The sequence below is a fragment of the Microtus ochrogaster genome, chromosome 4 (genome assembly GCF_000317375.1).
Source record: "Microtus ochrogaster isolate Prairie Vole_2 chromosome 4, MicOch1.0, whole genome shotgun sequence".
In the NCBI taxonomy this organism is placed as follows: domain Eukaryota; kingdom Metazoa; phylum Chordata; class Mammalia; order Rodentia; family Cricetidae; genus Microtus; species Microtus ochrogaster.
In genome coordinates, this window is record NC_022011.1 from 32,820,363 (window position 1) to 32,839,925 (window position 19,563).

Genomic DNA, 19,563 nt, shown 5'->3' on the forward strand with positions numbered 1-19,563 from the left:
CTGTAATCTCATCATTACAGGGGGCTGAGGCAGCAAGATTATTTGAATCCAGTCTAATCTCAATGACAAGTTTTGGGCCATGTTGGGCTACATATTAAGACCCTGCCTAAAAAAAAATAAAACAAAAGCAAAAACCCAAGCTGCCTGTGCAAGTGATTACACACTTCTGTAATCCCAGCTTTTAGAAGGTACAGGTTCATGGTCATCCTAAACTATATAGCTAGTTTGAAGCTAGCGTGGGTTAGCTCCTTCATCCCAATTTACTCAATCCTCCAAGTTAAATTACTAACCTGTGAAACTGAGAAAAACGAAACAAAACAACAACAACAAAGACTTTCCAAGTTCCCACACCCAACCTAAAACTGTAACTCAAGTCTCTGTTCTTCTACCATGATCCCAATCCCTAGTTTATGTAATAACAATGTAAAGGAGATGCTGAAAACACCAGCGCTTGAGCGCCTGTTACCTGATTTCCCGGAGCTGAACACTAGTTGATACATGACATTTCCCCTGTAAAGGTGACTGGGGAGGATTGCTACAGAATAACAGCAGGTGCCTCTGCAAGGCTTAGGCTTCCCCCAGTCCAACAGAGGCAATTACAACAGAGGGAGGGACAAAATTCCAGGATTTAGATGTTACAAGTCTTCCTCCTTTCCATGACTTAGGGTGGCAATGACCCTTTAAAAACAAACAACTGTTTGACCGTGTACCAACACTATGTGTTGGTGCCTGAAACAATCAAAGAAGGAGGCGGAAAGGATTCTCCTGGCAGAGTACCACAGCCACTGAAAGATGTCCCAGCAAAGGTGTAGCTCACTGGGACACTGGGGAGGCCTGGGGTTAAGTACATATGCAAATTAGTGCTGGGAAAATGCTCAGGGGATTTACCTCCCTTAAATACCCTGAGAAGTCACGACAGGTGCTGAAACTCTGGCTCCATGAGAAGGAATGGGGGCAAAAAACCAGTTCAGGTGGCAGAGTTACAGCTGAACCAGGGAGTGGACTGCTGGAGAAGGAAAAGGAAGATTCAGGCTTTGGGAAGTGAAGTCTTGGGAGAGTATGATAAATTGGCACACACTGTATGACTGTTACAGAACTGCTTTCCCAAAATCATGCAGGAAGTTAGTTATGATGTTGATATCGGAGCAGTCACGCTCTCTCTCTCTCTTAAAAGCATGGTTGAATCACATTTTTGTTTTTCTGTTTGTTGCTTCCATGTGTGTGCCATGCATGCACTATGTTCTTATATGTATGTTTGTGTGTGTGTTCAAGCCAGAGGAACCATGGAATATCTTCTGTGATCGCTATCCCCCTAGTATATTGAGACATGGTCTAGTGAACCTAGAGCATGTAGGCTAGTCTTCCCTGGGGATCAATCTCTGCTTTCCCTGAAATCACCAGCAGCATGTTGCATCCATCTGGCTTTTACGTGGGTGGAAGACAAGAGCTTGACTCACCTGGCCATCTCCTCCCTTTCCCGGAGTATTTGTGTGTGTTTGTATGAGCGTAATCTCGGGTGTTCTTCCTCAGGTGTTCCCCACCATTTAGTGTTTTAAAGACAGGGTCTCTCACAGGCTCAGAATTTCCCCAGTGTGCCAGACTGATGAGCCAGCAGGCCCAAGGACTGATGTGTCACCGCCATCCTCCCAGTGATGTTCTATGTGGGTTCTGGGTATCACTCAGGTCCCTACTGCTTTCATGGCAAGCCCTTCGCCTACTGAGCTCTCTCCTGACACACATCATAGTCTATCAGAAAGCAGAGGAGGACTGGTGAACGTGAACAGGCTCATCAATCTCAGAAACTCAACAGAGTTGTGTTCAACACTGATCAACTGACATTCCTGGGGGCTATTGCATCCACAAGGAACCTAACCCCTCCAGCTTCTGCAGATTCGACAGCTCACGGCCTGCTTTTGACTTGGAAGACACTTTGGAGGCCACTGAAGGCAGAAAACCCTCCTGAGATGCTCCTGGTATGGCCTCGAAGTCGCTACCTGACTGCCTTTTCCTTTAACTGTCCCTCGGTTCCTAAGTTAACAGGGAGGAAAGACTGACACCAAAAGTCTGCAACATGGACATGCCTCAACTTACTGAAGAAGATGGCGGGCCTGTGTTCAGCGACTATTTTTATTTGAGCACGGGTCTTTAAAAAGGGGGGGGGGGTGCTGAGGTCTCGAGGTACCCGCCAGTGTCAAGGTATCTGGTGCGGCCAAAGTCAGCTAGATGGGGCAGCATCTGTTCAATCTCATGACCTAACAACGGGATCAAACTTCCCAACTATTTCAAAGCTGCTTCTCTTCGAACCTCACGGTGATCACCACCCGTATTTGACGGAGGGGGAAACTGAGGCTAAGGCCAACACCTCCAGGCCCGCCCAGAGTGTTGCAGTAGCACGCATGTGTCTATGCAGGAGGCTGCTCAGAGGCCTGAAGGGAGGCCCACCATAATCAGCCCGCCGAGCTCCAGGCTCGGCCCGCACCCCGCCTCCATAGCGCAGGTGGGCTCTCCATCTTCGTGGTCAAGGCCCGGCACGCCGGAAACGCGCGCGGCTGAGGGTGCGCGCCGGGGACGCGTGTCTCTGGGACACAGGCCGGAAGTGTGCGCGGCCGGAAATGCACGCTACTGAAGCGGCGCACCAGTCGCGGCTCCGGAGGCCCGCGCCGGAAGTGTGCGTGGTCGAGGGAACTCCGCGGCTCCGGCTGCTCCGTGGCGGAAGGCTGCGGGAAGGCTCCGCTTCCGGTGGCGGCGGCGGCCCACGACGACGAGGACCCTGTGCTGCTCACCACCGGCTCTTGTAGCGCTCTTCGGAGTCCGGCGACAACCTCTCGGCTCGCCCGCCGAGCCGGCCCGGCGGCTGCGGTGGTCCCTGCGTGTGCGAGCTGAGGCCCCGCGGTCATGAGCGGCAAAGAAGGTGCGGGGCCGGGGCGGAGGGGAGGGGCTGGGCCTCGTGTGCCCCGCTCGCTCGGCTGTCACCGATCCCAGGGCCTGGGCACGTCCCGTGCGGCCGGGGAGGCGTCCCGGGAGGCCAGGCCCTACGGGTGCCACGGGAGGAAGGGGTACGGGCTGTCCAAGGGCGACAATGGAAGGGCACAATCCAGCTCATCTTCTTTTCTACGTAAGGACCAGGAGGCTTCAGGAAGAGGAAGCATGACAACTTCCCGCATAACCAAAGGAGGGAAGGGAAGGATGTCAGTTCGTCTTCGCCGGTGATGTTGGCCTTCAAATGTAAGTTTCCATAAAGAGAATTAGAACTGTAACGATCGTGTATCCGTAATGTTGCCAAAAAGCGGCTCTCAACGATTTAGGACATCCTGGCTAGCAAGTGCTACTTAGTGACACCTTGCCTTAAAAACAAAGAAACAAGATAGAAATTACGCCATGCAGATTTGAAGCTTAGTTTTTTCTGATTGGTTTGTGTTGGTGCTAGGTCGGCTCTGAAAATCCGTATTCCAAAGGTTTAGGTATCAGGATCAACATGACCAAGTTAATAGACTAAGGGGATTGTGAATACCTGTGTACATGTAAGACAAGATTTACTAACAGTTCCTATTCTGTGCAAAGTGCTACCTCAAAATAAGTTTTGTGCTCAGTCTAACACACTAAATATAAATATATATGCTAGCTAGTAAATGTTCCATGAGAAGATGTCACGTACAAGACAGTTGTAAAGAATGTTGCATATTTCCGTATAAAGTAACATTTAATGTGAAACTTTTTTTTTTATTTTGTTTTTTCAAGACTGGGTTTCTCTGTAGCTTTGGAGCCTGTCCTGGAACTAGCTCTTGTAGACCAGGCTGGCCATGAACTCACAGAGATCTGCCTACCTCTGCCTCCCGAGGGCTGGGATTAAAGGCCTGCTCCACCACCGCCCAGCTTAGTGTGAAACAGTTTTCCTGTTCACTGATGTTAGCATCTTCATGGGAACAATAGTCAGGGCTTCCGGATACAGACTGTATTTGCCACATTGCATCTGTTAAAAGCAAGGCAAATGAAGAACTGCTTCATGTTTAGGAGAAGGAAGTAGGTTGCACCCGTAAAGAGAAGGGTCTCACTAACTTGTGGACAGTTTGAAAGCACACAGTGCCTACAGTGATCTGCATAGCGCACTGAGCAGAGCATGTGACTGGAGACCAAATGAAAACAAGCTGCGTGTTTCCAGCGTCCCTGCTGGTTTCCTGTTTCTCTTGTGGGCTACTAGTTCTTTGCTTCTGACTTAGTGCTTTCATTACCATCCAGTGGACCATGTTCTCTTCAAGACCCAACTTAAGCAGTTCCTTGCTGACGAACACTGCGTTCATTCAATTTTCCATCCATTCACTCATAAGATGAATTTCTCTCCCTAAACCCTCTCCATGTATTTATTTTATTATTACTGTATTTTACTTAATTGCTTGTTATTTATACCTATATCTCCTTGAGACTATGCGTCATCTAACTTTGCATTTGTAATATCAGACTGACAGCATTTATAATATTAGGCAAAATCCAGATATTATCATCATTATTGAGATAGGGTCTAATAGCCCAGACTGGTCTCTTAAGGATGACCTTGAACTCTAATCCTCCAGCCCCCGTCTCCTGAGTGGGGGTTGTGCAGGCCTCTGCCACCGTGCCCTTTTTATAGGGAAAAGAGAAAAGATTTACTATTCAGCGTAGCCACGTTGGAAAGAGCACAGAGAGATCAGTGACCCTCCAAGTACGTATGTCTTCTGGGGATTGTTTCCATGCAGTGCTGAGGACTAAGCCCAGAGCTAGCGCGTGCTGGGCAAGAACCCTACCAGCTGAACCCTGTCCCCAGCCTTGTAGGAGACTACACCCTGACAGTGATATTCTGAAGACGACAGTAAGGTGGTTTGTAGTATTCCCTTACTATTCAATGTCACTTTAAAATAGTTTACAGGTTTCTGTACAAGCCTCCAGGGATTCTGAAGCCCGTGTTCCTGTGCATCACAGCTAGAGGGGAGGGCTCAGTGTCTTTGTTCTGAGAGTTACTGTCATGGCCTCTATGTTCTGCTTGTTGAGTCTTCGTGGAGGCAGACGACTGCAGTGTTGGCTGCATCCGCACTGGCATGTGCCTTCTGTGTTTGACCAGCTGTGAGTCAGGAATGAACGCTCATGGTCATCACAATGTGTTCTAGCATTTCAGCAGGAGCTGGACGCGAGGCATGATAAATATGAGAGGCTCGTGAAGCTAAGTCGGGATATAACTGTTGAAAGTAAGAGGACAATTTTTCTTCTCCATAGGATTACAAGGTGGGTAAACATCTTTGAAATTTGTTATTTGAAGGGCTGGGGAGATGGCTTAGTGAGTAAAGGTGCTTGTCACCAACTATGATTACCTCAGTTGGCTTCTGACCTCCATACACACGGAACATGAGTGTGCACACACACAGATACACACATAAATAAATATAATTAGAAAATAAATTTGCTTTCTGATGCATTGTATTTGTATATTTTGTATCTCAATAGATAATAATGGATGTTTGAATATATTTTGGATTTTAAACAGTATCAGATAATACAAGTATATACATTTAAAAAATTAATATTTGGGACTGGTCAGTGGTTAAGGGCACTGATTGCTCAGTTCCAGCACCTATACAGTGGCTCACAGCCGTCTACAGCTCTAGTTCTAGGACATCTGATGCCCTCTTCTGGTCTCCATTGGGCACACAGATGGTGCACAGATGTACATGTTGGCAAAATACCATAAACATAAAATAATTTAAAAAATATTTAGCCAATCAGATCCCTGGAGTTGTGAGCCAGTCCACATGGGTGCTGGGAAGTGAGCTCTGGTCCTCTGTGAAGATAGTATGCACTCTTTTTTTTTTGGTTTTTCGAGACAGGGTTTCTCTGTGGCTTTGGAGCCTGTCCTGGAACTCGCTCTGTAGACCAGGCTGGTCTCGAACTCACAGAGATCCGCCTGCCTCTGCCTCCCGAGTGCTGGGATTAAAGGCATGCGCCACCATCGCCCGGCGATAGTATACACTCTTAACTGCTGTGCCATTTCCCCAGCCCCCAAAGCAGTGTTTCATATAGGTGGGAAAATTCTTACTTTTAGCCTACCTAAGGATTTCATACTCTGTTTAGATCATTCATTTACATATATTCATATATATTGTGTGTATAAGGATAGTCTGAGGAAAATACATTAAATTTTGGATTTTTTTTAAAAAACTATCTCTATTCTCTATGTATTGGTGGTTTTTGCCTGCATGCATGTCTATATGATGATGGCAGATCTCCTGGAACTGGAGTTAGAGACAGTTGTGAGCTGCCATGTGGGTGCTGGGAATTGAACTCAGGTCCTCTGGAAGAACAGCCAGTGTTCTTAACCACTGAGCCATTTCTCCAGCACCTGGATTATCTTTTGGAACCTGTTACCCACTTAAGTTACGGTTGATGTAAAAAATTTAATATTAGATTTGAAAATATGGTTAATTTCTCATTCAGCTTTCAGCTCATTGCAGTCTGTTTCTGGTTCCTTTGATGTTTATTAATTATATATTTTTAATTGTTTTTGGAGGTAGGATCTTACAATCTTTCATCCACCTCCTAAGTGCTAAAGTAAGGGCCGCTCCCATGTCATGTTACATCAGGGCCAGCAGCTTATATGTTGTAGAGTGGTCTTTCCGTCTCAGCCTGGCTTCCTGTGCCATTGTCACCTCAGTATTTTATCCCCAGGACACATTGTTTTTACTTTAAACAGCATGGTTTAGGAAACAAGGAACAGATTGTATATTTATTCCTGCAGTAACTATTTCTAATGTCATTTATTCCTTGGCACATGGATTCAGAGTTCCATCTGGAATAATTTTCCTTTAATATCTCTGTAGTGTGTGCTGCTGCTGTCAGTAGGCTATGGGAATTGTTTGGCCAGCCTTCTCTGGGTGGTTCCTTTGTGGCTTTGGGTGCCAGGCCACAGTTTTAGTCCTTGCCTACAGTGACCTATACTCAGGGGGAGACTTGAGGAAGTCCCTTGTGTGGTGCAGAGCTCTGAAGTTCTGTCAGTGTTTTAGCTTCTCCTGGCTTTCTGCCCTGCACGTTGGGCTTTCCTTTTTTTGGTTTTTTGGTTTTTCGAGACAGGGTTTCTCTGTAGCTTTGGAGCTTGTCCTGGAACTAGCTCTATAGACCAGGCTGGTCTCGAACTCACAGAGATCCGCCTGCCTCTGCCTCCTGAGTGCTGGGATTAAAGGCGTGCGCCACCATCGCCCGGCTTACGTTGGGCTTTCTTGACCTTAAACTTTCAACTTTTCAACTCAGGCCGAGTCTGGCTCTGCCGAGCTTCTTCCTACATCATCACTTGGAAACTCTTCCAAGCCTTGAGATGGACATCGGGTGTGTCCTCACTTCCCTGATTGTTGTCCTGTCCCATGTTCATGGTGCCTGGTTACAGGGTTGAAACCATTGTTCTGTATGACTTTTTTTTTTTTTTAAGTTGTTTTAGGTGGAAGCAGCCAGCTACAGAAGTTGATTTTTTTATGAATAAGGTTTTTCTTATAGTTAGTTTTGATCACAAGGCTGATGTTTTCAACATTCCTAATGTCTTTATAGTGCTCCTGATATAGAGGAGATACTGACTGAATCAGAAATTAAACTGGATGGTGTCAGACAGAAAATATTACAGGTCGCCCAAGAGCTCTCAGGAGAAGATATGCACCAGTTCCATCGAGCTATCACCACAGGTGAGTCTCAGAATTAATAGAGTGCTGTGTGAATATGTCAGTTTTCACTAACTTACACACCAGTGTGTGTGTGTGGTGTGTGTGTGTGCACGTGCATATGCCGGGGCCCATGTGTGGAGGGAAGAGAACAACTTATGGAAATTGATTCTCTCCTTCCACCATGTGGGTCTCAGTGTTTGAACTCAGGTCATTAGGTGTGGTGGCATGTGCTCTTACTCACTGAGCCTTCTCACTGGTCCCATATGAAGTCTTTAAAATGAAGTTTTGACAGTCTCATAGCTCAGTCTGGCCTTAGCGTCTGTAGATAGCTAAGGTTACCTTTGAACTCTTAATCCTGCCTCTGCCTCCCAAGTATTGGCATATTTAGCATGCATTACTTTCCTGGATTTAAAATGAAGTTATTGATTTGAAGAAGCAGTGATACTTATTCTTAAGTTTAGGATGAAGCAGTCAAAAGAAGCTCTTATCTGTGACTTAAAAAGTTACTTAGATTAAACGTAGGGAAATGAAATGTGTTTATAGTGTTGACAATATGATGCTCAGGAATGAAATATGTTTACAGTGTTGACAATATGATGCTCAGGAATGAAGTGTGTTTGCAGTGTTGACAATATGATGCTCAGGAATGGCCACCAGTTTACTTGGTGAGTGCTTGCCCTGGTGTTGCTCCAAAGGACACTCCTTTGGCTTAGAGATAGAGCAGTTCTGGATTGAACTAAAGGAACACGATGCTGAAGGTAGAAAGGATGCTTCCCCGGGAGGGTGTGTGAGTGCAGGCAGTGGCCTCGTGTTCAGCAGTACATTCAATGGTACACACTGGGTACGAGTAGCCTGACCTGTCGAGAGGGACGGCTGAACAAGCAAATGTGCAGTTAGTTGCCTGACATAAGCTACTTAAGAAGTGTGTGGCTTCTTGTTGTTGTTGAGAAGTTAACAGGTCAGGGAATCCCTTGCATCTTAAAGGAACACTTTAAAAAAATTTTTTTGTATTGTTTTAGTTTAGTCTATATCACTGAAACTTATGGTTTGAGATGTTTACACGTGTAATAATTGCTTACCAGTGTTTTAATTAATTTATTCAAGAATGTGAAAGATGGGTTAGATGAGTGTTTGTGGTCAGTTAGAAATTTTGTTTTTTTTTCTTTATTTTGGTTTTTCTTTTTCTTTTTTTTTTAAATTCATTTATTATGTATATAGTGTTCTGGGCACCAGATCTCATTATAGATGGTTGTGAGTCATCATGTGGTTGCTGGGAATTGAACTCAGGACCTCTGGAAGAGCAGTCAGTTCTCTTAACCTCTGAGCCATCTCTCCAGCCCTATTTTTGGTTTTTCGAGACAGGGTTTCTCTGTAGCTTTGAAGCCTGCTCTGTAACTCGCTCTTTAGACCAGACTGGCCTCGAACTCACAGAGATCTGCTTGCCTCTGCCTCCAGAGTGCTGGGATTAAAGGCGTGCACCACCACCGCTTGGCGATATTTTTGGTTTTTAAAACAGATAATGTCTACACTGCCTGCCTGGCCATGAACTGGGGTCAAGGTGTCCATCCCTGTGCCTGAGCTTCTCTGCTGGTCTTGCTGGAGACACATACTCATTCTTCTTTACAGTCACAGGTTTTGCTTTTGTAGCTTCTAAATTATTTCTACCACTTATGCGTAAGGAAATTGAGGCTTCACGGGAGTTTTGATGAAGGTCATCTTTGGTCTCTTTTTTTCCAGACTCAATTGAACCTACTGACTTTAATATCAGGTAAAACCTAGTACAGGACTAACAGTCCCCGAAGTCAGCCTCAACCTCAAATTGTGTTTAAATGGGAAATGGTTCAGTAAATACTTTGGGGACCATTTAATCACAATTTGGTAAATCTGTATTCTATACTACAAACTTAGAAAAATCTCTTTAAAATTTTGAGGACTACAAAGCACAAATAGACTCATTTTCTAGATGACTGACAGGGTGTACTACTGCAGTGTCCTCCTGCCTGGTATTTCAGTCCCGTTTCTCCAGTATTTTTCTCCAGGTTCATTTCTAAACATCCCTTCGCTTTTCTGAAATCCTGTTTCAGAAAGTTGACAATTTAGTCTGGACACTGTAACATTGTGTTGATAAGGATGACACTTCTTACTCTGTTCTGAACATGCTGTACCAACTTAATCTCTGCCTTCTGGAACAGACAGCAGCTACTTGCAGTATAGCTTGTTTGATCCAGTCCCTCTAGCAAGGACTAATTCACTGTCTCTTTGGACTTGTCTCTTCTGCACATATCACAAAATAAGGTTGTATAATGGACACATAGCATCATGGTTTCATGTTTCAGGGTTCATCTGTGGGGTAACACACACCAGTACTTTCTTGTTATGGTGTAATCATGAATGGATAGACCACATTTTGTCTATCAGTTGATGCACATTGGAGTTGTTCTACTTTTGGCTCTTATGAGGGATGCTGCTATTCACATCTGCCTACAAGTCTTTGTATGAGCATGACCTTCCATTCCTCTGGGGCTTGTACCTGTGGTTAACAATTTTCTACGAAAAGCATTAAAATCCTGCAAAGCAGGTTGAACTTGCTCATGTGTTCACCCTCAGGCTAGGCTTGGTGTCGAATAAGATTGAATGTGTGTGGCAGTACAATGAGAATCAATAAAAGGAATCAGAAGCCTTTAACTGGGTTTCCCTGTGTGTGTTCTAACAGAGGAATGAAGTAAAAAAGAACAAATTGCATAAAAGCAACCTCCAGAGTTCTCTCTTACTGGAAGCAGGTTTTGTAAATAATTCCTTTTGGATTTCCTCCAAGGTAGAGGCACAGGGGAAGGCATTGTTTGGAGTATGGCAGTGGGCTGAAAATTTTCACCTTGGGGATTATACACTGAACATAACGGATGTCCTTTTCATCAAGTTGAAACATAGCTTGTTTAAACATCCTTTTACCTACATGTGACCCGGAGTGCTTCTCTGTCTGGGGCCAGGTGTCCTTGAACTCTTGTGAGATAGCACAGATCTTACGTTTCCTCATTTTATTATTTATGCCTGTTATGTGCAAGGCACGCATTAGTGATCAGGACATGTGCCCCAATCACCATCCCAGCTGCCGTAGACGGGCCTTGGTATAGAGGCCCAGGAGTGCGTGTGTGCCCTGCCTCAGCTGATACAGTCTGCAGGGACATCCAACACTTTTATCATGCTAGGTGATAAGTAACTTCTAGCTTTTTCTGGTGACACGCTTGTAATTTGGTGCTTGTTCCTAGTGGCCTTCTTCGCTGTTTTTCAGGACTGCAAGAATATGTGGAGGCTGTGTCTTTTCAACACTTCATCAGAACTCGTTCGTTAATCAGTGTGGAAGAGATTAACAAGCAGTTGACATTCACCACAGAAGACAGTGGGAAAGAAAGCAAGACGGTGAGGGTTTAAAATCATGTTTCATTATATAATTTATACAGCAGCATGGGAATTGGCTTCCTGAAGCTGGTTTGCTAGGTCTCACCAGGGAAGCACTGTCTTAAGTGTCTCCACTGGTGACAGAAGAAGAGTCACATGGCTTCAAGGAGTAAGAAACTCGCCACATGCAGCAGGGTGTTCAGAATCCAGGCTGTGCTCTTGAAGTCCGCTGGGAGGGGTATGTAAGGGACCCCTGGTGTGTGCACCTACCTCAAAGGGCTTTATGAAAGAGTTTAACATACAAAGGTCTCTTAACTAAGCAGTGTTTATACTTGACAGCAGTTCATTGTTACAACAGAGCTGTCACGTGGTGAGAGCTGTTTGTCATCAGACTACCATATGTGCATAGGCATTGCCTAGTTCTTCTGAATTCAGGAAAGAGTGTTTGCAGTTTTACTTACGAGGTACTTCTTTCCCCTTTTGGATTTGAACATACAACATTCAGGCAAGCAAGTGGACGTTTGATCTCTTCTTTCACATGTATTAAGATAAACAGGATTTTTTCCACTCCTTTTTCCCCCTTTTATTAATTTTTAAAAACACCACTCAGTCAGGTGGACAAAGAAACTTAGACGTCAGAATTTCCAGACATGAAATAAAATGTGAGAATGCAGGATAACCTGGCTGGACGGGAGGGACTCACTCCCAGGAGTCCACCGTGTTCTCAGGAGAGGCAGTGGGAAGTAGGGAGAGCAGCCTCCTTTCTACCTCAGCGGGAGACAGTGGGGGGGACGACAGACTGAGCATGTGTGCCCTTTCAGGGCGTTTGAGATTATGACCCGGATGCACTTCTCACAGGAGATGTGTCTGCATTCACTAAGAACTTTCCCTTTAGTGCTGGATTCTTGGGACAGGACATTCTGAAAATTTGATAAAAAAAAAAAAAAAAAAAATTCTTTTAACTTGACTTGTGAGAATATTGTCAAAATCATTAAAAAATGTCTATGACGGATGTCAGACAAGCAGAAGCGTGGAGGAAGCAATAGCCATTCGTCAGCTCGTAGAGCAGGGCCTGCGTAATGGCCGGGAGGGAGCCTTGGAAGCATTTGCTTTGTCCAAATCGTTCTGCCTGACCCACTAGTGATGTCACCGTCCTCTTAAACACTCGGGTGTTCATCTTGAAAAATCGTACCTTACGCAGTTTTTAACCTTGCTGATAGTTTCCAGGAAGCAGATTTTATTTTGACAAATTTAACTTTAAATTTGTTTTGTTTTGTTTTTTTTTTTTGGTTTTTCGAGACAGGGTTTCTCTGTGGCTTTGGAGCCTGTCCTGGAACTAGCTCTGTAGACCAGGCTGGTCTCGAACTCACAGAGATCCGCCTGCCTCTGCCTCCCGAGTGCTGGGATTAAAGGCATGCGCCACCATCGCCCGGCTTAAATTTGTTTATTTTTTAACATGCCTATTTCTCTAAAGTCAGCTTACAACCAAGACCCCTTCTGTGTAATAACAGACTATTTATTTTCTGAAATATATTCTGAGTGGCATGTGAAATGCATTCCTCTTCCATCTACTATAACTTCCTGTTTTCCTAAAACAAACAAACAAACAAACAAACACCAGTCTCAGTTCGCAGAATCCCCAGAAACCTTTATGATGGATGTGCTTTCAAAAGGAAGCAGGCATTGGGGGCTTCCTCTTTCTGTTACTACCTGGCTCTCATTACCCCTGCTGTCAGTAGGCCTTGTTTCTCATGTTCTGTCATGGCCATTGGGCCACAAGGTCTCTCTGAGGCGTCTGAGTAGGACTGAGATCAGTGCGCAGCAATCACAGTAATAAATAGAAGTCCATCTGCCACTTCTGTACTTAGTTCTCAGAGACTCAACAACTTCCTCAGTGTGGGGTCCTGCATGTGTGTCTCTAGACTCAGTCTGTCCTGCACTTTAACTTACTTAGAACAGGCACTTCGTTAGTCCCTCAAACACAGCACGGCTCTCTCCTGTGTGCCTTTGCAGGCCACTGCCCCAATGCACTTCCTGCTTCACCTGGCCACGTCCGCGTGCATTGGTTACAGTGTAGGTATCACTCCCAGAAAGAAACTCATGCAGAGAGAGGCACATGATGGAGGTGGTGATGGTAGCAGCTACATTTATGGGATGTTTTCTTGGGCTGCACATCATGCATTCAAGAATTTACTGAATATTGTCTTATTTAATCCATAAAAGACTTCTGAAGTAGGTAACACAATCCTATTTACAGAGGAGGAAACTTGAAGTTTAGAGAGAGATGATAAAACTTGCCAAGAGACAAGTATGTTATGAGGCAGAGCCCTGGAAGAGGTGGGAGGAGATGAGTCAAGGTCATTTGTAAATTAAGTTCACACAGGAGGAAAGATTTGTGTCCTTTGAGACTGGGGGATGGAAGGTGACGATGGAGGGGGCTGTAATATAGGTAAGGATATTGTGGTACTACAAAGATAGTTGAGAGGCAGCATGAGGTGACTGAGTCTGTGAAGTTAGGCTAATTCATTTCCTGAAACTGAAGAGTTTGGGGATTGAATAGGGCACAGAGGAGAGTACCAGAGACCTGGACTAGTGTTTGAAGAGGCTACACAGGAAGGACATATAGGAAGGAACCATGCTATATTTGAGAGTGGGCCTGGAAAGATGGGCTGGGTTTTCAGAGAACTTGGTTCAGTTCCCAGCACCCACATGAAGGCTCACAACCATCTGTAACTCCAGTTCCAGGGGGATCTGATGCCTTCTTCTGGCCTCTGAAGGCTGCAGGCATGAACCTGGTACACAGACATGCATGAAGGCAAAACACCCATACACATAAACTAATAAAGAAAACCACTGGAGAATAACTAAAAGGATTGGTGAGTAACTTGCAGTAGTTCAAACTCTACAGTCTGTAGACATGATTACTGTTTCTAAACTCACTTGTACTCAGCTGCTTAGTGTAGGGCTGACAAAGATCTCAGCACTGATTCAAGATTCTGATTTGCTGGGCATGAGAGGTAGGAGATGGAGGCACTGACAAGAACTGGGTACAGCTGCAGACTGTGATGGGCAGTGCAGAATAGTGAAAAAGCAGCCAGCCGAAGATGAGGGAAGAGGACTGAAGGAGGGGACCGTACTGCTGTCTGATAAGGAGTGTCACAGTGACGTCAAGTCGGCCTTGCTAGCATGCGTCTACTGTGAAGTTGGACAAAATTGGTTTTACATTGGTTGTATTTGTTTATTCTGATACGTCCATGCCACCTGCTCAGCTCCTTACCCAGTGCCTGGTTGGATTCCTTGTGCCCCTGCCATATAGTTAACACATAGGGAAGACCAGGATGCCTGATTTGTTATTGTTTTCCTACTTTATGGTTGTGATGCCTGATACATTCACTTTATCACAGTGTTTTCTTTGTGTGTGGCTTTCTTTTGTGTCTTTACCAGCCCTCCTCTGATGGACAAGATAAGCCGCTTGTTACTTGGAGACTGAAAATCACCCCTGTTGATTACCTGCTGGGAGTGGCCGACCTAACTGGAGAACTGATGCGGATGTGCATTAACAGTGTGGGGAATGGGGACATTGACACCCCCTTTGAAGTGAGCCAGTTCTTACGCCAGGTTTATGATGGGTTTTCTTTCATTGGCAACACCGGGCCCTATGAGGTTTCTAAGAAGCTGTACACCTTGAAGCAGAGCCTGGCCAAAGTGGAGAACGCCTGTTACGCCCTTAAAGTCCGGGGCTCAGAGATTCCCAAACATATGCTGGCAGATGTGTTTTCAGTTAAAACAGAGATGATTGATCAGGAAGAGAGCATTTCTTAAGCAGCTGCACTCTGCTTTCTGAGGAGCTCCTGGGAGGCCAGTTGGTGAGACTGTTTTGAGTGTGCATTTGACTTTATTGTGGCTTTTGTAGATGTTTCTAGTTGTGCTAGTTTGAAGTCGTTTACAGCTATGTATAAGTTTGTCCTCAGGAACATTTCTTACGTTCACGAGCATTTGCATACAGTGTTTGCATATGTGCTTATTCCTGGTGTTTGCTTTATTGTTATGTGAACATGCTTCCTGTAGCACTTTCTGCCACACCTACTTTAATTCACTTTGAACTTGGAGTGACATATTTCAGAGGAAGTCTCTTAAGTGGGTGATTCTGTATATGGAGAAAAAAATGGAGTGAAACTTCTGAAGTGAGCTTCCTGTTGGAAGTTTCTTGGCAGTATCATTGGCAAGCCTTTAAAATAGGCTTAGTACATGGAACAAAAAGTTAAAAATGTAAGATATCAGTATTTTTAAGTACAAGCCCGATAAGTTAGGCTTGTAGTGCTATTATAATGAGAATTCATGCAAAATTTTGAACAAGTTCAGACCACTTTGAGTTTATTCAAAGTAACTTTGCAAAAAAAAAAATTGATGGTATCCAGATGTTAATTTCTCCACTTAGTTTTTCCCTTTATCGCAGATGTGAGGAATTGGAGCTGGCGTTGTTTTTCACCAGTGCTGCTGAGTAATTCTACTCTTGTCTCTAGTTGTGAGCAGGTAGGCCCGTGGTCCTGGTGTTAGGTGTGGTGGCTTTTCTAGTCTGGCACCTCTTAGAAATCACAGTAGAACAGCTACCATGGTTGGAATGCTGACAGCCCAAACCTTCATACTTGTCCCTTGGTGTTAGCCAATAATGTTGCCAAAGAAAATGAATTATGTATAATTTAGCAATAAGACAATTGCCAACACAGAGGAGGAGCCAGAGGTTTGGAGTTCACCTACCCAGTCCGTGAGAGCTCATCTGTGGTGTGAAGGCGTGAGTGTGACCTGCCGGCTGACACCACCACTGCTTCCAACTAGTTCTGTGCGCATTTAGGGCTTAGATGCTGGGTTTATTTTTGGAAAGAGTATCTATTTGTAAGCGCTGGTTCTTTGAAAGCATAATTTTTCCAAATATTACTACTGGAAGGAAAATATAGTGCATACAAGCCTGATAAGTTAGGTTTGTTTGTCCTGGTGACGGTGGGCTTTGTTCTCCTGCTTGCTTATAGTCCGTCCCTTTGCCTGTTTTGTTTGTTTTTTCAACTACTTCAAGTTGAATTTATAATGTTAAAATGATGAATTGAAGAATGTTTTACAGAAACTTAAAACAAATTTTGAATAAAATATTAAAATACAGAAGCTCTTTGGTTTAACTTTTTTAAAAATGTCGACAGCATGTGTAGAGGTCAGAGAACAGCTGTGGATGTCGGTTCTCTCCTTCCACCGTGCAGGTGCTGGGACCTGCTCAGGATGTCAGGCTTGGTGGTTAGGACCTTTTCTATTCCAGCTAACCCATTCTTGAATCTGTTGTTTGATAGCATTGAGAAATACTTAGTAAATCTAATCATGTAATTTCTGGATAAAAATGAGAAACCTAAGATAGATTAGGTTAATACAGAGGTTTGTTTTTCTTAAAACAAATCCCGAGATGAGGAGGCTTCCAAGTGGTTTGCCTCAGCCTGAAATGCAGTCAGGGACTCCCTTCCCTTCTGCTCTCTGCGCCCCATCCTCTGCTGTCGACTCCCTTGTGGTTGGTGGGGACACTTTAACAGCTGTGGACTTGCTTGTGTTCTCTAAGGTTAAAAACAAGTTACATGTGCTCTCAAGAAGACATTCTTCACAGACTAGATGATGTCCCTAACCCTCTAAGCCAATTCCTGGAAGGGAAGATAATAGTAGCCTAACTCCCCAATTGATTTGTTAAGGAATAGCAGGTCAAAGGCTGGAAAGCCAGGCTGTCAGGAGCAAGAAAGGGGCCTTTGGTATAGTCAGCAGCGCCTCCTGCAGGTGACTAAGCGCCATTGCTCCTGATGCTTCCTTTGATTTAAACCTAAATTTAAATCATGTCTAATAAATAACAGCATCGTCAATTGTGGTGGGCTTTCTATTTATTACAAAAAAAAATTGGCTGTAGGGACTGGCGAGATTACTCATTTGGTAAGGGTGTTTGCCACCAAACCTCACAACTTGCCTTTGATCCCTGGAACCCACATGGTGGAAAGAGATAAACTGGCCACAGCATGCTCCCTCCCCCTGCAAACAATAAATACAAATGTAATTAAAAAATTAGAAAAAGGAACTAACTGGGTCAAGGTCCCATGGCAAGTTGTGGCAGAATTTTGGGATAAAAGTGGCTTATTTCTTTTCAGTTGTCATCGTGTGTCTGTTAAATGAGTGGTTTTTACAGAGAACCCGGCGCTTTGCTCACCCTCAAAGACTGGTCCTCGAAATGGCAGATGGCTCCATGCTCTGTGCTGTCCACAAAGACCCACGTGAGATTCCAAGACATGTTACTGAAGTAAGAGGGTTGAAAAGACTCCCCATAGACATGGTAGCTCAAAGAGAGTCCGTGATTGGCTACTGGTAGTAGATAAAATAGACTTTATTTATTTATTTATTTATTTATTTTTTGGTTTTTTCGAGACAAGGTTTCCCTGTGGCTTTGGATCCTGTCCTGGAACTAGCTCTGTAGACCAGGCTGGTCTCGAACTCCACAGAGATCCGCCTGCCTCTGCCTCCCGAGTGCTGGGATTAATAGACTTTATTTTTATCTTGTTGCAAAGAACAACATTATATGATAAGTTCGATCCAGCAAGAATATATAAATAGCCAAAAGGAAAAGCACTAATCAGTGGTGTCTGTGTGTGTGCAGGCGCATATTTACATGTATGTGGAGGCGGAAGGTTAATGTTGAGGATATTTTTATATTTTTCAGTTTTTTTCACCACCACCCCCATTTCTACCCCAAGACAGGGTTTATCTGTGTAGCCCTGGCTGTCCTGGAACTTGCTTTGTAGACCAGGCTGGCCTTGAAATCTGTCTGCCTACCTCCTGAGTGCTGGGATTAAAAGTGTGCTCCACCGTATCCAGCCCATTTTCTTTTTAAAGATTCTATTGTTTTATGTGTATCGAAGTTTTGCCTGCATGTATATCTGTGCACCACATGCATGCCTAATGCAGGCCAGAAGAAGACTTTGGATCCCCTGGGACTAGAGTTACAAACAGTTGGAAAAACAGCACTGAGCCATCTTTCCAACTTCTTCTACCTTATGTTTTGAGATAATCTGTCGCTGAACTGGAAGCTTACTGATTCAGCTACCACGGCTGGCTCGCAAGCCCTGGGAATTACCCTGTTCCACTCCTCCAGTTTTAGGGTTACAGAAACTTATCAGGCATTTATTACCATTCCCAGCTTTTGTGTGCTCCAGGGGAGCAGCATGTGCTTTGTAGCCGAGCCATTTCTCAGTCCTTCCATCATTTTTTGATTATACATTTTGCTAAATTTTATTTATATATATTAGAATCAGTCATTTTGTTTGAGTTTTTTAGTTAATAGTGTCAGTCTTTTTATTTATGTATGTGTATATATCCATATATACATACAAATGGATATATATGTATACACATACATATATTTCATTCTCATATAATTTTGCAAAATTTCCCAGGCTGGCCTATGTACTCTCTTACTCTATGCTGATCTCAAACTTGTGATGCTCTTGCCTTAGCCTCCCAAATGCTGGGACTGTATGTGCTTCCCACCACACCCAGCCTTTAGTTTTTAAAAGACAATACAAATCCCATTGAGCAAATGTTCCCCACTGTGTCCCTTGCCCTCCCCCTTTTAAAATAGAACCACTGGTTTTAATTTGGAGATTAAAAACTGTTGGGTTTTTTTTTTTTTTTCTGTATACAGAGTCTGTTTCAGGAGAAATGTATTTTGCAGTAGTTACCATCATAATATGTCGATCAGGTCCCATAAAATAGCATCAGCTACTGGCATCTTCTGGGTTTATACTCAAACTGTTCCCACAGTAGCAACACGCCCGATGACACGTCTCTGTCAGGTGAGGCACAACTCTATGCCACCTTCACATGTAGGTGTAAAGTCCTTCCCCCCCTTTTTTTTTCATTTTATTTTCTCCTGGAAGAAGTCTCACTGTAACCCTTTTCAGTAATCCTTTGAAAAACAGAGCTGCTTTAAGATGGCAGGGGTAGAGGAGAGCCGAGGATATGGCTCTGCAGAGGCTGCTCCCGCAGAGGACCAGGGATCATTTCCCACCACCAGCATGGCGGCTCACAACCATCTGTAGCTCCAGTTCTAGGGATACTTCCATGGGCATCTGCATACTCATGATGCACACACAAAGGGGCACACACACAAATGAAAAATACGTTGGGACTGCATACCCCAGAGCTATTGCTTAACATGTTCGAGACCGTAAGTTCAGAAAACCAACAAGCCCTAGGAACATGAAGAACATCAAGAATTTTTTTTCCTTGTCCATAATGTCAGTAGATGCCTCTGTGCCTGCCTTGTCTTCTCTGGGGTATCACTTAGTACTTGCATGTGTGTATGACCAAAGAGCAGCTTCTTCAGATGGCAGAATCCTAATGGCATGGATCTGCAGGAAGGAAGAGCTGGGTCGCCACCACTTAGAACTCCCAGGTAGCCAGTTTTGGAGCTGCGAGCCCAGGG

The 19,563-nt window shown here is 44.4% G+C and overlaps 1 protein-coding gene across 1 annotated transcript; it reads left to right on the top strand.

Annotated features, from left to right (window-relative positions):
- The first annotated feature begins 2,660 nt into the window (after window positions 1-2,660).
- Tsnax (translin associated factor X) lies at window positions 2,661-16,216 on the top strand. Its single transcript, XM_005345888.2, has 6 exons — window positions 2,661-2,911; window positions 3,121-3,225; window positions 5,139-5,253; window positions 7,561-7,691; window positions 10,960-11,087; window positions 14,511-16,216. The coding sequence occupies exons 1-6, from the start codon at window positions 2,896-2,898 to the stop codon at window positions 14,886-14,888; spliced, it is 873 nt and encodes a 290-aa protein (XP_005345945.1). The 5' UTR covers window positions 2,661-2,895; the 3' UTR covers window positions 14,889-16,216.
- The last annotated feature ends 3,347 nt before the right edge of the window (window positions 16,217-19,563 follow it).

Coding starts and splice junctions, on each gene's coding strand:
- Tsnax (XM_005345888.2), top strand. Junction 3,226..5,138: donor GGTGATGTTGGCCTTCAAAT/GTAAGTTTCCAT, acceptor AATGTGTTCTAG/CATTTCAGCAGGAGCTGGAC. Junction 5,254..7,560: donor CTTCTCCATAGGATTACAAG/GTGGGTAAACAT, acceptor ATGTCTTTATAG/TGCTCCTGATATAGAGGAGA.